This window comes from Danio rerio, chromosome 19, assembly GCF_049306965.1.
Source record: "Danio rerio strain Tuebingen ecotype United States chromosome 19, GRCz12tu, whole genome shotgun sequence".
Classification (NCBI taxonomy): Eukaryota; Metazoa; Chordata; class Actinopteri; order Cypriniformes; family Danionidae; genus Danio; species Danio rerio.
In genome coordinates this window covers 6,191,755-6,206,523 of record NC_133194.1, presented here as the reverse complement: position 1 = coordinate 6,206,523, position 14,769 = coordinate 6,191,755, and the positions used below count along the sequence as shown (strand labels likewise).

Genomic DNA, 14,769 nt, shown 5'->3' with positions numbered 1-14,769 from the left:
AAATATATACACTACTTGACAATAGTCAATCCCAGTTGTAAGAGCAAAAAATAATAGCTTGACTTCAAGTTGATCATTTGGAAAAGTGGCAGAAGGTCAATGTTTCTGATGAATCATCTGTTAAACTGCATCTCAATCATCACTAATACTGCAGAAGAACTACTAGAACTAGCATGGACCCAAGATTCTCACAGAAATCAGTCAAGTTTGGTGAAGGAAAAATCATGGTTTGGAGTTTTATTCAGTATGGGAGTGTTTGAGAGATCTGCAGAGTGGATGGCAACATCAACAGCCTGAGATATCAAGACATTTGTGCTGCCTGTTACATTACAAGTCACAGGAGAGGGTGAATTCTTCAGCAGGATAGCGCTCCTTCTCATGCTTCAGCCTTTATATCAAAGTTTCTGAAAGCAAAAAAGGTCAAGGTGCTCCTGGATTGGCCAGCCCAGTCACCTGACATAAACATTATTGAGCATGTCTGGGGTAAGATGAAGGAGGAGTGATTGAACATTAATCAAAAAAATCCTGATGAACTCTGGCAGTCCTACAGGAACGCTTGCTTTGCCATTCCAGATGACTTTACTAATAAGTGATTTGAGTCATTGCAGAGATGTATGGATGCAGTCCTCCAAGCTCATGGAGTCGTACACAATATTCATTCTTTTTCAGCTGCACCATGCCTTTATATTCTATACTGGACATTATTTCTGTTAAGTGACAAGACTTATGTCTTAGCAAAGTCAGACCTTATTGTCCTAATGAAATAATTAAAAATCAAGGCATGATCATGTTTTAATTTGGTTAAATAAGCGTAATCTAGAGAGCTTTGCCTTTCATATAAACCACTTCTGATACCAAATGATCAACTAGATGTCAATTTATTATTTGTTGTCACTAAAACTTGGATAGGCAACAAGAGTTTCGTCAGCTAGTGTATATCTTTATCTTTTAATCTTTAATAGACAATCCAATCCTGTGATGTGTATTGTGAATACGAACATTGCGATATTGATGCTAAAATGATGCATTTTTCAGGCCTAACTGTATATAATGAAATGTCCCAAGATTGCAATAACAATTTAACTCCTTAAATAAGTATAAAAAATATTGTCAAGTTTATTTATAAACTAATTTCGAGAGGAGCACGTGCTTATGATTGATAGCAGCTGGTCCACATTAGCTAACACTGATTCACCAATCAGACAACTCCTTAACCACTATAAATAACCAGAGTATCTTACCTCAGCCATATTCGTCTTGAAGAATTCCCCCTTCCACCCCTACTCCTCCCATTTCCTTGTCAGGGCAGCACGGAGGCCTAATTGTTAACAACATTTTGCAACTGGCTCAGACACCACCTGGCCAAGTCAGCATTTCTGTGCGGTGTTTGCATGTTCTCCCCGTGTTTGCATGGGTTTTCGCCGGGCTCTCCGGTTTCCTACAACAGGCCAAAAACATGTAACATAAGTAAATTGACAAATCTAAATTGACAGCATAGACACTCCATAGCATTCATAATCTACTTCCAACATTATCAAAAAGGGGGAGTTCTAGAGACCTACCTGAACTCGGGCTTGAGGCTCTCCTGAGCTCAGGGCTCTCTCCCGGGACAGCATGCAGAACACGCTTCATTATCAATCATCAGCTGAGGGCGAACTCTTGAAATTATTTTAAATAGCAAGAAACATAATGAAAAAGAAAAGTATTATAAGAGGAGCATTAAAACGCAAATGCAACAATGTAGTCTGCATAACTGATAGCTATTTTTATGTTTAATAATCTGCTGCTTTGAAATAATGTATTAGTAAAACAAAAGTGCATTAACTGAGATTTTCAGATAAACTTGTAGATAGTACTATTATGATAGGCCATATGAACATTGTAGTTAGATAAATAAGATTATATATATATTTTCCCAGAGATAGGTTGCACCTGGAAGGGCATCCGCTGCGTAAAACATGAGCTGGATAAGTTGGCAGTTCAATCGGCTGTGGCGACCCCAGATTAATAAAGAAATTAAGCCGAAAAGAAAATGAATGAAGGATTATATAAATGTCAAAATAGGAACTGAACAAATGGTTCTCGAATGCCTTGATGTTATCTTTGAAGAAGCACAGCGGTTTACACACTTTTTCTGCAGACACTGCAGATGAGAGTGTGAAGAACTTCTCTTTCCCTCTAAAAGTGTTTAGTCACTTATTCACCCCTTTTTTTAATGCTGATATGTTGAATACTTGCTTCAAATAATGTTAAGAGGTTAAAAACCCAAAAAACACTGTATAATAAAAGACTTTGTGAGACGTGAAATAAATGCAAAGCCCAATTATTTAAAAGAATGACTCTATCCACACACAAAAAATCACGATTTACTAGTAAACTTAAGCATTTACTGGGTGCTCCATGTATGAATGAAGTCATATAAGTGTTTGGGTCATTCCTCTTAAGAGCACAGATCACCGAGACTGACCCTTTCCAATTGGCTTGATAGGAATTTTCATCCAAGGAAGATAAGAGCCAATCGGGCACTGACGCAGAGATGCCAATCGCAGCCGGTGCGAAGGTCAACAGTCTGCAATTTAATGCTTTAAATACAGCAGACGGAGAGAAGACTGAATCAAGGCTGATATCAAATCTTGATTGGTATGACCCTGCGGTGTGAGCTCCTCCAGGAGAAGACTAGATGTCACCATTCATTTGCAGTAAGTGCACATCATTGCCATGAGAAACACAGCCTACCTCATTTTAAAACAGTGCTACCGTACAGCTAGGATGCCATTTTTTTAGTGCATTTCTAAACCGTTTCTATCAGCGGCAACGAGTCTACATAAGGGATTGACAGCTAGTCCACCCAATCAAATGAGACACGAAATAGCTTTTTGCAGGAATGAAGAAAAAATCCTGCACAGAAAACTTTCTGGGAAATCATGCAATTGGTTTTGCAGTTGCCTATTTCGATGACAAATGTTCAATGTTTGTGTTCAATGGAAAATGTAAGAGCTGCCAGTCTTTTTTTTTTTTTTTAAAGATGTTGTTTTTAGCTGTCAAAATTGGCATCCCTATTTCATCTCATATACTGTAAAATGATGTTCTTTAGTTTAGGTTGACTCTATTTTGCCAGTGACTCACATTGAGTACAACACGTCATTGCTGACTATTTAAATATAACAGGTTTGGTGGTATGAGATAGTGTTGGATAGTTAGCTTTGGTAGGTAGCAATAGCTGTGTTTCCATCACTCAATGTGCAATGCAAACAGGAACAGGTGATTAAAGAGTAACAGTGTTTTGTTGAACACAAAAGAAGATATTTTGAAGAAAGCTGAAGACCTGTAACCATTGAGAAACACTGTGGAAGTCAATGTGAAAAGATGATGCTAATCATCCAGGACCTCATGGTTAATACATCCGAAGAGATGATGCCAACCATAGAGGACTTCTAAAGGGCTCCATAATCCTGGATCAGGCCGTATCCTGAGCAGATGCTGTGGCTGTCATGGAGGTGTGGAGAGCATGAGATTGATTCCTAAAAGACCCTAGTGACAGTAAGACTCCGCATTGATCCTGTGTGTCAGCCTTAACCCGACAAATGACCTTCTCGCACCTACAGCTTCTCCACGGTGGATGTCCAGCGTTCTCCAGCCTCCAGCGCCTAGACTGCAGCTCTGCACAAGTTTGGCCAGTGAAAAAATGGTTGTGCCCAACTGAGCCTTGTTTTTTTTTTGTTTCTGTTTTTGTCCTTCACTTTCGTCAATTGGTTTCTTGGTTTGGGACTTGTCTAGCTGTGCATCGATGGATTTGCTGTTCAGTGTTTGGACTTTCATTCACTCATTTTCTGCCGCTTTTCCGGGGCCGGGTCGCGGGGGCAGCAGTCTTAGGAGATAACCCCAGACTTCCCTCTCCCCAGACACTTCCTCCAGCTCCTCCGGTGGGAAACCCGAGGCATTCCCAGGCCAACCGAGAGACATAGTCCCTCCAGCATGTCCTAGGTCTTCCCTGAGGCCTCCTCCCGGTGGGACATGCCTGGAACACCTGCCTAGGTAGGCGTCAAGGAGGCATCTGAAACAGATGCCAGAGCCACCTCAGCTGACTTCTCTCGATGTGGAGGAGCAGCAGCTCTACTCCGAGCTCCTCACGGGTGTCAGAGCTCCTCACCCTATCTATAAGAGTGCGCCCTGCCACTCTTGGAAGGAAACTCATTTCGGCTGCTTGTATGTGAGATCTTATTCTTTCGGTCATGACCCAAAACTCATGACCATAGGTGAGAGTAGGAATGTAGATTGACCAGGAAATCGAGAGCTTTGCCTTTCGGCTTAGCTCCTTTTTTACCACAACGGACCAGAACATTGACTACATTACCGTTGCTGCTGCACCAATCCGCCTGTCAATCTCATGGTCCATCCTTCCCTCACTCGTCAGCAAAACCCTGAGATACTTAAACTCCTCCACCTGGGGTAAAGACTTTCCTTCAACATGGAGATGGCAAACCACCTTTTTCCGATGGAGAACCATGCTCTCGGACTTGGAGGTCCTGATTCTTATCCCAGCCATGTTTGGACTTTCAGCAGTGAACATTAAACCACACTGAACTAAACTAAACTGAACTTCAACTTTGAAAACTGGACTGACACAGTTTTAATTTACTAGAACCTCAATTAACTAGGACTTCTATGTTAAGCTGCTTTGACACAATCTACATTGTAATAGCGCTATATAAACAAAGATTAATTGAATTGAATAAATGGTTACAGGTTTCCTGCTTTCTTTAAAACACCCTCGCCTGTGTTTAAAAGAAAAAAGAAACTCAAACAGGTTTGAAACAAGTAAAGGGAGAGTAAATGCTGACAGAGTTTTCATTTTAGGGTGAACTATCCCTTTAAGGTGGTTTATGAGGACATGCATTGTGTCCTCGTAATTCAAAACGCTTAAAAATAATACTAAACAGGGTTTTTTGACATTCAAAATTTGCTGCAGGTTTCCTGTGAAGCTTAAGTTTAGGGGTAGGAGTGTGGTAAGGCCATATAATAACTGTGTTTTTACTGTATAAAATACATTAAACCTATTGAGAGTCCTCTTAAACCATAAGTGTGTTTCTATATATCTGTGGGGGGTTTCTTGGTAGACAACATAACGTTTTTCATGGCCTATTTGCTTCCTAATTAAATGTATGATTTATGAATCCTTAGATATTTATAATGGAAAACAAGATGAAAGAGTGTGAATGTCTCTGTTCTTGACTAGAAATGTTGGCTGCATAAAAAATGAGACATTAAAGAATTATTTAGATGTTACAAACTATTTCATTAAAAAAGTGAAGTGTGTTTGTGTTAGCGTGGTGGGAGGAGAGTGTGAACGCAACAAAACTGGTGTTTCTGAGTTTGCTCTTTTTATGTGGTTATTTAACTGAATCGTCTCACTTCTTCTACCAAGCGGTTCTGAGAAACGTCTCAACTAGGTAAATATTAATTGCATTCTTCATTTGTTGGTTTTTATATTTTGTATTAGAGGAATTTTACAATCTATGAGCTAATATGTGTTGATTTCTTAACATGTCAGGAATTAGAAAATCAGAAATGTACTTAAAATGATTGTTTAACTGAGTTGAATTTCTGTAGGAATTGTGTGTATATAATTAGTAGGAGTTTTTAATGAACTTTTACTTGTTTTAATTTGACTACGGGCACAACCTTTCAACCCCGCACATGCTTAAGATTAATTAATAATATAAATCTGCATATCAAAACAAAACAATTAACAGTTTACACTGTTAGCAATTTCCTGTAAAATCTACAGTAACTGACTGTAAATTAATTACAGCAAAATACTGCATTTACATTAACAGCACCATTTATCTTGCTGTAAATGTATTTGTGAAAAATTGTATGTAAATCATTACTGTAAAATATACAGTGATTTTCATAATGCAACTTTAAAATACAGCAACACACCACATAACTGCCCTACAGTAAAACACAGTTCATAATACAGTTAAATACTGTGCAATTTACAATTATCAATAACAGTGTATGTATGCAATCATTTATGAGATAGTATTTGACAAATTTATACTATTTTTATATTTGAAACCTATGGAAAATAGTCTGTATTCCCGTGTTAATGTATTACTGCAGTATTATTATATTATATTATTATAATAATAATTATTATTATTATTGTTAATGCACTTAAATTTGTAAAGATACTGTACAATAATAGATTTGTGATGGGATGACGTAAAGGAATTGTGTGGAACAGAGCATGTTTTTACAGACATTTTACAGACATTTTTCATTTAAAAATAAACTATTCTTGCTGCATAAAAGTCATCAGTCAAACTGACAAAAATTACACTAAAATATATAAATTTTTTAACTTGTTTGAACTACTCATTTAAAATGAGCTGAAACAACACAATTCTTGAGATTTCATTGGGACAACTTCATTGTTTTAAGTTCAATTCAAATAAATTTGTTATAAATGTTAATTTAACTTAAGCGATTTGTGTTGGGACATTGTGAATTAATTCTGTGGAACCCTGCATTTTTACAGTGTATTAAGTTAAACTTTAAATAAAATATTTCAGTTAAATTTGGTTAAAATTAGCTCAAGTAGCATAAAAACCTTTGTTGTCATGACTTTTTGTCATATTACTTTTTTTACAGTGTATTTTAAGTGGGCAATTACTTCTCTTTTTATCCAAATACATTCCAAAATATATATTTTGCTGCTTGTTCAAACTATTAAAAATGAGTAGAAACAACACAATTCTTAAGTGTTTTGAGGGACAACTTGGTTGTTTTATGTTTAATCCACTAAATTTATAGTTAGCTTAATAGATTTGAGTTGGGACAACATGAAGAAATTGTGTAGAGCCCAGCATTTTTTACAGAGTAGCGTGAGGACATTTTCACTGTAAAAAACAATTATTATTTACTTGTTTAATTTATATTATGACTTTTGTTTTCTGAAACCATTCTTCACCAGACTCGAACCCTGTCATCGTGGTCAACTCCTCTCTGTGTCTGAAATTCACCTACGTACGTGGTGAGCTACTGAGCAAACTGGTAACAGCTGGAAAGCCGTCCACACCGAAGTAAGCGGTCAGCTGCTATTCACGAAAAGGAACGGTAATGTTCGTTTTAAAGACAAAATGCAGCCATACGTACTTCTGTCTACATAATTTGTGATCTCCAGAAACGTATACGGGGTACATTTTCAGAATGAGCCTGTGTTGCATTATATTTAAAATCGGCTTGGTGTATGTCTTGACCAGAAGTGTCCAAACTCGGTCCTGGAGGGCCGGTGTCCTACAAAATTTAGTTCCAACCCCAATCATAAACACCTGGGCTAGCTAATTAAGCTTTTACCAGGCTTTCTAGAAACATCCATGCAGGTGTGTTGAGGCAAGTTGGAGCTAAAAGCTGCCAGACACCAGCCCTCCAGGATGAAGTTTGGACTCCCCTGGTCTTGACAAACAGCCAGCAATGTAAGATGTTGTGAGGTTATGTAGAGCCGTATAAACTAATATAAGAGTCTTAAAATGGTGCATTGATAACCGCTGTAGTTCTATAAATGTCAGAATCACAGATTGGTGGTAATTAATCTTGTTCAACTCTTTCAGAATGGCTCTCCTTCTGTTGCTCTTCTCCCTTCCCTTTGCCTTCGGTTGTGAATCGGTCGCCAGCACCGAGTGCGAGAAGCTTCCCTTCGTCCCAGGGCACAATCTAGTAGGCGAAGGCTTCAACATCGTGCAGATGAAGACCACCGGAGCGTTTGTGGTGGATGTGCGCAACTACATGAGCGGCGGAGATCACGGCAACTGCACTGCCTGTGACAACAAGCTGCTCAACCAGAAGCAGAAGTTGCCCGTTTCTGTGATCGACTGGCGGATCAAGGTGCAGTGCCGCCGAAGTCTCTCCGCCAAAGTGTACGAATCGGCCAGCTCCGTTATGGAGGACACCACCAGTGCTGCCAGTCTGAGCTGGAAGGTTGGTTTGAGTGTCCCGATGGTGGCTGGTGTCGCTGTGGGTGGCACTCATTCTAAATCAGCTCGCTTCGCCAGGAGCCACGCGTCTAAAGACAAGTTCTCCTACACAAGTCACACCTTTTCCTGCCGTTATTATTCGTAAGTCCTGGTGTTTTGACTTTACAATAAGGTTGTATTACTTGTATTAAGATTGTAAGGTTGGTTGACATAGAGTAAAGTCTGTATTTTTGGGATTTACACCATGTTTCAAAAGTGATATACATAGAAAATAACCACATATGTTGGGTAGAGCTGTGAAGCTACACTGGTCTCACGGTTCGGTTCGGTTACGACTATCATGCCATCGATTCGGTTCAATTCGATACCACAGTGCATTGACGGTGCTTTCCATACACAGTTTATTTATTTACTATTTGTCATGCAATTTTGTCATTTAATACAAACAGTCAGACATATAAACTGTACCTTTAAACAACAAGGCAAGGCAAGGCAAGTTTATTTATATAGCACATTTCATACACAGTGGCAATTCAAAGTGCTTTACATAAACAAGAATAAAAGAAACAAGTAAAATAAAAACAAATGATAAAAATGAATAAAAAAAAAACACGAGTGTTGAAATATATGTGTCTTAATAGTTTTTATAGCAGCGAGGGACACATATATGACTGTCAACAGTTTATTTTTTTTTGGTGTTTGTGACCGTTTAAAGATACAAGCGTCTTCCATATTCCATGCAATGTTTTCCAAATAACATTTTTTTTTTTCTCTTAATTCATCAGATTTCGTCTTCATGCTCGTCCTCCTCTAACCAAAGAATTCGCCGGCTCCATAAGTTCACTTCCTGCAAAGTTCGACAGTACATCAGAAAGTGCGTACAACCACTTCATCTCAATCTACGGGACCCACTTCTTGCGGAGAGTCGATCTGGGTGGCCGTGTGAAGTCCACCACTGCTGTAAGGACCTGCCAGGTTTCCATGAAAGGTCTATCGGCCAACGACGTGAGCAACTGCTTATCGGCGGAGGCATCCGCCATAATTAAGGGCGTGAAGGTTAGTGGGCAAACAGCCTACTGCAAATCCAAACAAAAGCAACTGGAAAGAGCCAACAGCTTCAGCGCCACCTTTTCTGACCGGGTCACTGATATACTCGGGGGCAACGGTGAGCAGCAGGACATCCTATTCACTCCGAGCAACGTCAGTGGTTACGGCAAATGGCTGGGCTCACTTAAGAAAATCCCAGGAGTGGTGTCCTACACTTTAAGCTCGTTGCATATGCTCGTGAGAAACGACTCCGCTAGAAGAAGCAGTCTACAACAAGCTATCAGCAAATACATCACCAAATACGCCATATCAACTGCATGTCCTCGCAACTGCAAAGTGGGAAAGCGTGAGCGCAATTGCGCATGCAAATGCAACGGGCATGTAAATGTTAATAGCAACTGCTGTCCGAACAAACCAGGAGTCGCCACATTGACCGTCACCGTGGTGAGTGCTGCAGGATTATGGGGAGACGTCTTCTCTAAAACAGACGGTTATGTTAAAGTCTTCTACGGCAGCCACACGGCGCAGACCCCTGTGATCTGGAACAACAACTTTCCTCAGTGGAACTTTCGCGCAGAGTTCGGGACTGTGGATCTGACTAAAAAAGCGTGAGTTGTTGTTAATTAATTGTAGCCTTCAGATTTTAGCCTTCAGGGGTGGACATAACTGATGCACAATATTATAATGATCTCATTTATAAAACTTTGCATTGAAACCGTCCTAAAAAAAAACCCATCTACCACATAAATGAAAGTGCCAGAGTAATTGGTGGCTCCTTCATCTGTGGTAACCCCTGATAAATCAGGCACTAAACCAAAAAATGAGACACCTTCCACGACAACTTTACTAGCACCATTTCCTCAGATCACAGTTTCAATTAAGTTAATTAAACATAAATGATGGGCGACATGGTGGTTTAGTGATTAGCACTGTCGCCTCACAGCAAGAAGGTTGGCGGTTTGAGTCCCGGCTGGACCAGTTGACATTTCTGTGTGGAGTTTGCATTTTCTCCCCATGTTTTGGGTGCTACAGTTTCCCCATAGTCCAAAGACGTGTGCGTTATGTATAAGTAAATTGGCTGTAGTCTTTGAGTGTGTGTGAATGCAAGAGTGTATAGGTGTTTTCCAGTAATGGGTTGCAGCTGGAAGGGCATCTGCATTGTAAAGCATATACCTAAGTTGGCAGTTCATTCCGCTGTGGCAACCTCTAATAAATAAGAAACTAAGCCGAAGTAACTTAATTAATGAAGTTTAAATGACCTAAGTTAATGTGACTTAACCTAAGTAATAATTACTTCTACTTCATTAGTAAACAAGACTTGATCTTATTAAGTTAAAATTACTTAACTGAAGTGTGCAAATTCATTGCCTTAATTCAATTAAGTAAACTTAACAAATCACTTTTTACAGTGTAAAAGGAAACATACGCCAGGATAAAATTCAATTATTGTACTAATGTATATAGCTCATGTAATGCTTTAAAGTGGTTCGATTAATTTACTATTTAAGTCAAATATGTATACTTAGGGTTTACTTACAGCTGCTCACATTCACCCGTCATGTTTGGTTTTTATGGATCAAAACTTTTGCATGGGAAGTGGCGTACGCATGTTTCCACGCCTGTTTTGTGCAACACTACCTCACGGCAATTCATACAGTCTCATTCGTACAATTTAGTCCGATTTACTCATCCACCAATGACGGTTGGGTTTAGGGGCGGGGTTTGGTGCCTCGCCTCCTTTTAAAAATCTAATGTCCTCAAATTCGTATGTATTAGCCACTAAAAGGACAAAATATAAAATAGTTAAGTTTTTACTGGTTTTGTGCATACACCACATTTATAAATAAGACCCCAGCTACGGCACTAGAGAATCGATTTTGCGTACCAGCACTGTTGGCATTTGGAAACCTTGCTACCCAAGGTACTGCAAAATCAGTCATTTCCCCTAGGGCAAAAATGCCATCTCGATAATGGTTTTCCATATTGAACGATAACAATATATATTCCGATATAAGCTGTTAATGCTTCCAGATTCAAAAGAGTATCCCAACAGTGACTGAAGCCACAAAAATTAGAGGGTCCATTAAACTGCATAACATATTTTCGGCTGATACATTTTTGATGGCCAAAAGTTCGGTGCATCTCTAATATCAATATTTTTTTAGATTCCCATTGTTGCACATTTCTGCTGTGTGATTGGCTCTTAAATCAATATAGAGTAAAAAAAAAAACAAGGCTAATCATTATTTACGTAAATTTTATTGTGATTCGATATAATATCGTTTATCGGCACAGCACTAATTTCCACATGCATCTTTGGTACGATAACTCTTACAAATGTGTAAAACGTTGTTAGTTTTCATGTAAAATAATGGAAACATTCATAATAAATACACTCATATACTATATGTGCCGGTAAGTGTCAGCATTTTAAAAACAAAACATTTTTAAAGACCAAAGCTCAAACTTGAGATGGTCAATTGAACTCGGGTGTGAGACAGACAATCAAGCCAAGTATACTTGAGGTACAAACAACCAACATAGGCTCATTTTGAAAATGTAGCCCTATATACATTTCTGGAGAGCGCAAATTATGTAGCCAGAAGTACATATGGCTGAATTTTGTCTTTAAAACGAACGATACGGTTTGGTATAACCCCGTTCCTTTTTTGTGCTAACAAAACCGCTTACCTCAGTATGGACGCCTTTCCCACTGTTATCAGATTGTCCAGTGGCACGCAGCATACATTGGCTGTTGATTACGATGACGGGGTTCAAGTCCGGCGAAGAACAGTTCCAGAAAGTGGGTAAGGCAAAAATAAAAGCCAAAAAATGAAATAAATAAGTAAATAATAGGGTGAGAATGTAGTAATATCTAAAAACGTAGATTTTTAAACATAGAAATCTAAAAATCAGGTGAAGGCTTTTCTTTTACTGCATTGGTTTAGGAAAGTGGGTGGGTGCTGGTCAATCGATGTCTTTTAAAACACTATTGGTTGGGTTTAGGGAAGAAGGTGGTTGAGTCAGTCAGTTAGTCAGTCAGTCGACAGCGGCCTCTGGTGGATTTAAGCAAGAAGTGCAGGTGTGAATGGCACTCGTGAGAGAAATTTGAGATCTGAAAAAGCGTACACAGCGGCCTCTGGAGAATTCGCGAAAAACAAAAACTGAGTAACAAATAAGATGTTATGTGCACCCCTGAAAATGCAGGTAAACTTTGAATCCGAATAATATCTGTTGCACTTCATATCATATCTATGTTCTTCCTACAGGAGCTTGCAATTTCAGGTGTGGGATCGTGACAACGGGTTTGATGATGACCTACTGGGAAAAGGTGCTGTTGTCCCAGAAAAAGGCGTCAATGTGCCGAAGCGGTTTGGGTTCAAGCATGGCTCACTCATGATCTCCTACAGTGCAACGTGCGGCCCAAGCCTTCAAGGGTCTTTCTGTGAAATATACGCTCCTACCCCAGGTGGTGATGGTGTTCTTAACTATTACAATCCCTTTGGCACGGAGAGGCCTGTTTTCTTTAAAACCGATTCAAAAAGAGATATGTCCTTCCTTTAATAATTAAATGTCATTACACTTCCTGACAAAAGTCTTGTCGCCTATCCAAGTTTTAGGAACAACTAATAATAACTTCACTTCTAGTTGATCAGTTGGAATCAGAAGTGTCTTACATGAAATGCAAAGGCCTCTAGATTACGCCTATTTTACCGAAATAAAATATGATCGTGACTTTTTTTAAAATAATTTAATTAATTCTATCTCGGCAATGACTCAAATCGCATATTAATAAAGTCATCTGGAATGCCAAAGAAAGAGTTCTTGCAGGGACTTTTGATTTATCTTCAATGCTTCCTCAATCTTACCCCAAACATGCTCAATAATGTTTATGTCTGGTGACTGGGCTGGCCAATCCTGGAGCCCCTTGACCTTATTTGCTTTCAGGGACTTTGATGTGGAGGCTGAAGTATGAGAAGGAGCGCTATCCTGCTGAAGAACTTGCCCTCGCCTGTGGTTTGTAATGTAATGGGCAGCACAAATGTCTTGATACCTCAGGCTGTTGATGTTGCCATCCACTCTGCAGATCTCTCGCACACCCTCATACTGAATTTAAACCCAAACCATGACTTTTCTTTTAACCAAACTTGACTGTTTTTTGTGAGAATCTTGGGTCTATGCGGTTTGCAATAGGTGATGATTGGGATGCAGTTCAACAGATGATTCATCAGAAAAATCGACCTTCTGCCACTTTTCCAAATGATCAACTAGAAGTCAAGTTATTATTTGTTGCTCTTGCAACTGGGATCGACAACAAAACTTTTGTCAGGTAGTGTAGAATATAAAGCCAATGTAAAATACTGATATCAGCCTTTTTTTCTTCCTCAGCTTTATAGAATTTTACAAAAATGTAGAAATATCACACATTTTAGTATAATATTATACATTTTTATAAAGAGAAGGAAAGTAAACAAGGATCCAAAAATGATTGTGACAATGACAATTATTAACCCCAAATATATTTACATATATTTAAACAAATGAAATAAAACAAACTGATAACAGGCTTTTTATTAATGAATATACAATTAAAGATATTTGCAATGTTTACATTGCAGTTAGTTATTTTAAACCACATATATTTCCCCATTTTCCTCAAACTGCACAACACATATTTCAGTAGACAAATTAAGAACTTTCATCTTGATTTTCCTTTGGTAATTTGTTTTAAAACTGTATAATAATGCTTTCAAAACTCATAGAATAAAAAAAAACTTTCTTGACTTTTTCTGTCTCTTTGGTGTTCATATTTTAGTCGTTTTCTTTAACTTATTATGGGCGCTATGAAGTCTTTGGCAAAATGTAATAATAATGAAACTTTTAATAAATATTATGACAATTAATGTCACAAAAAGGGCAGCAAATTAGGTAAAAATGACTCTAGAAAAAGATATAAGTTGAGAAAAAAACACTGATTACTGTGCATAAATAATTTTTTCTAACTTAATTGTAAAATGACGATTATTGGATGGCGCACTACTTTCCACTTCAAAGCTCCAAATTTAACCCAGTGTATTACTTGACATTTTTTTTGTAAATGTTTGTGAAATTTACAACCAATTTCTTTGTAAAAATTGTTTTCAAAAAATCATACCCTATTTTTTTTATTGGAAAAATTATTTTCATCATAAAAATATTAAATTCATGCCAAAAGACTCCAACATCATGAAGAAAGTGCTCCCAGACACTTTTTGAATTAAAAATGAAGATGACCAATAAATAATAATAATATTAATAATAATAATATAAAATAATATTATTAATAATAACAACAATAATAATAATAATAACAATAATAATAATATGTAAAATCTAACTATTATTGATATGACCAAATTTAATAGACTTTATATGAATTGACATTATACATACAATGATACAGCTTTTAAAGCAGGCTAAAAAACAAAATACGTTTTTCCTTTTCTGAGCCAAACAGCGCCCCCTCTCGAAAAGCACAAACTTCGCACAGAAAGTCTCCTTCAACTGTGTTCAGGTTAATAGTTTTAGGCCAAAACATCCCTATAACTTAAAAAAGCAGATATGATTTTAAAAGTCATGTACACTGATGTTGAGGGAGGTTTATTAATGAAAAGCCTTTATAAATAAAACATCTTCAGGGCCATTAAATCTGCAGTAAAATAAAATTGTGTGTATGTATTCTGCATAAAGCTCTTTTTGCAGA

General features: G+C 37.9%; 1 protein-coding gene across 5 annotated transcripts; it reads left to right on the top strand.

Moving 5' to 3' along the window:
- The first annotated feature begins 2,488 nt into the window (after positions 1 to 2,488).
- prf1.3 (perforin 1.3) lies at positions 2,489 to 13,815 on the top strand. Of its 5 annotated transcripts, none has more exons than XM_068215151.2 (5): positions 2,489 to 2,699; positions 6,980 to 7,088; positions 7,617 to 8,120; positions 8,765 to 9,634; positions 12,296 to 13,811. In XM_068215151.2, exons 1-5 carry the CDS (start codon positions 2,681 to 2,683, stop codon positions 12,588 to 12,590), a joined length of 1,797 nt encoding a protein of 598 aa, XP_068071252.2. In that variant the 5' UTR covers positions 2,489 to 2,680; the 3' UTR covers positions 12,591 to 13,811. The 5 variants fall into 5 exon arrangements, with proteins under 5 accessions (XP_068071252.2, XP_073787025.1, XP_073787024.1 ...); XM_073930924.1 differs by having other exon boundaries at positions 2,525 to 2,699; positions 6,980 to 7,122; XM_073930923.1 differs by lacking the exon at positions 2,489 to 2,699 and adding an exon at positions 5,381 to 5,450 and having other exon boundaries at positions 6,980 to 7,122.
- The last annotated feature ends 954 nt before the right edge of the window (positions 13,816 to 14,769 follow it).

Excerpts from the sequence above, each read along its gene's own strand:
- prf1.3 (XM_068215151.2), top strand. Across the intron at positions 7,089-7,616 it reads GGAAAGCCGTCCACACCGAA|AATGGCTCTCCTTCTGTTGC; the intron begins GTAAGCGGTCAG and ends CAACTCTTTCAG. Across the intron at positions 9,635-12,295 it reads GTGGATCTGACTAAAAAAGC|GAGCTTGCAATTTCAGGTGT; the intron begins GTGAGTTGTTGT and ends TTCTTCCTACAG.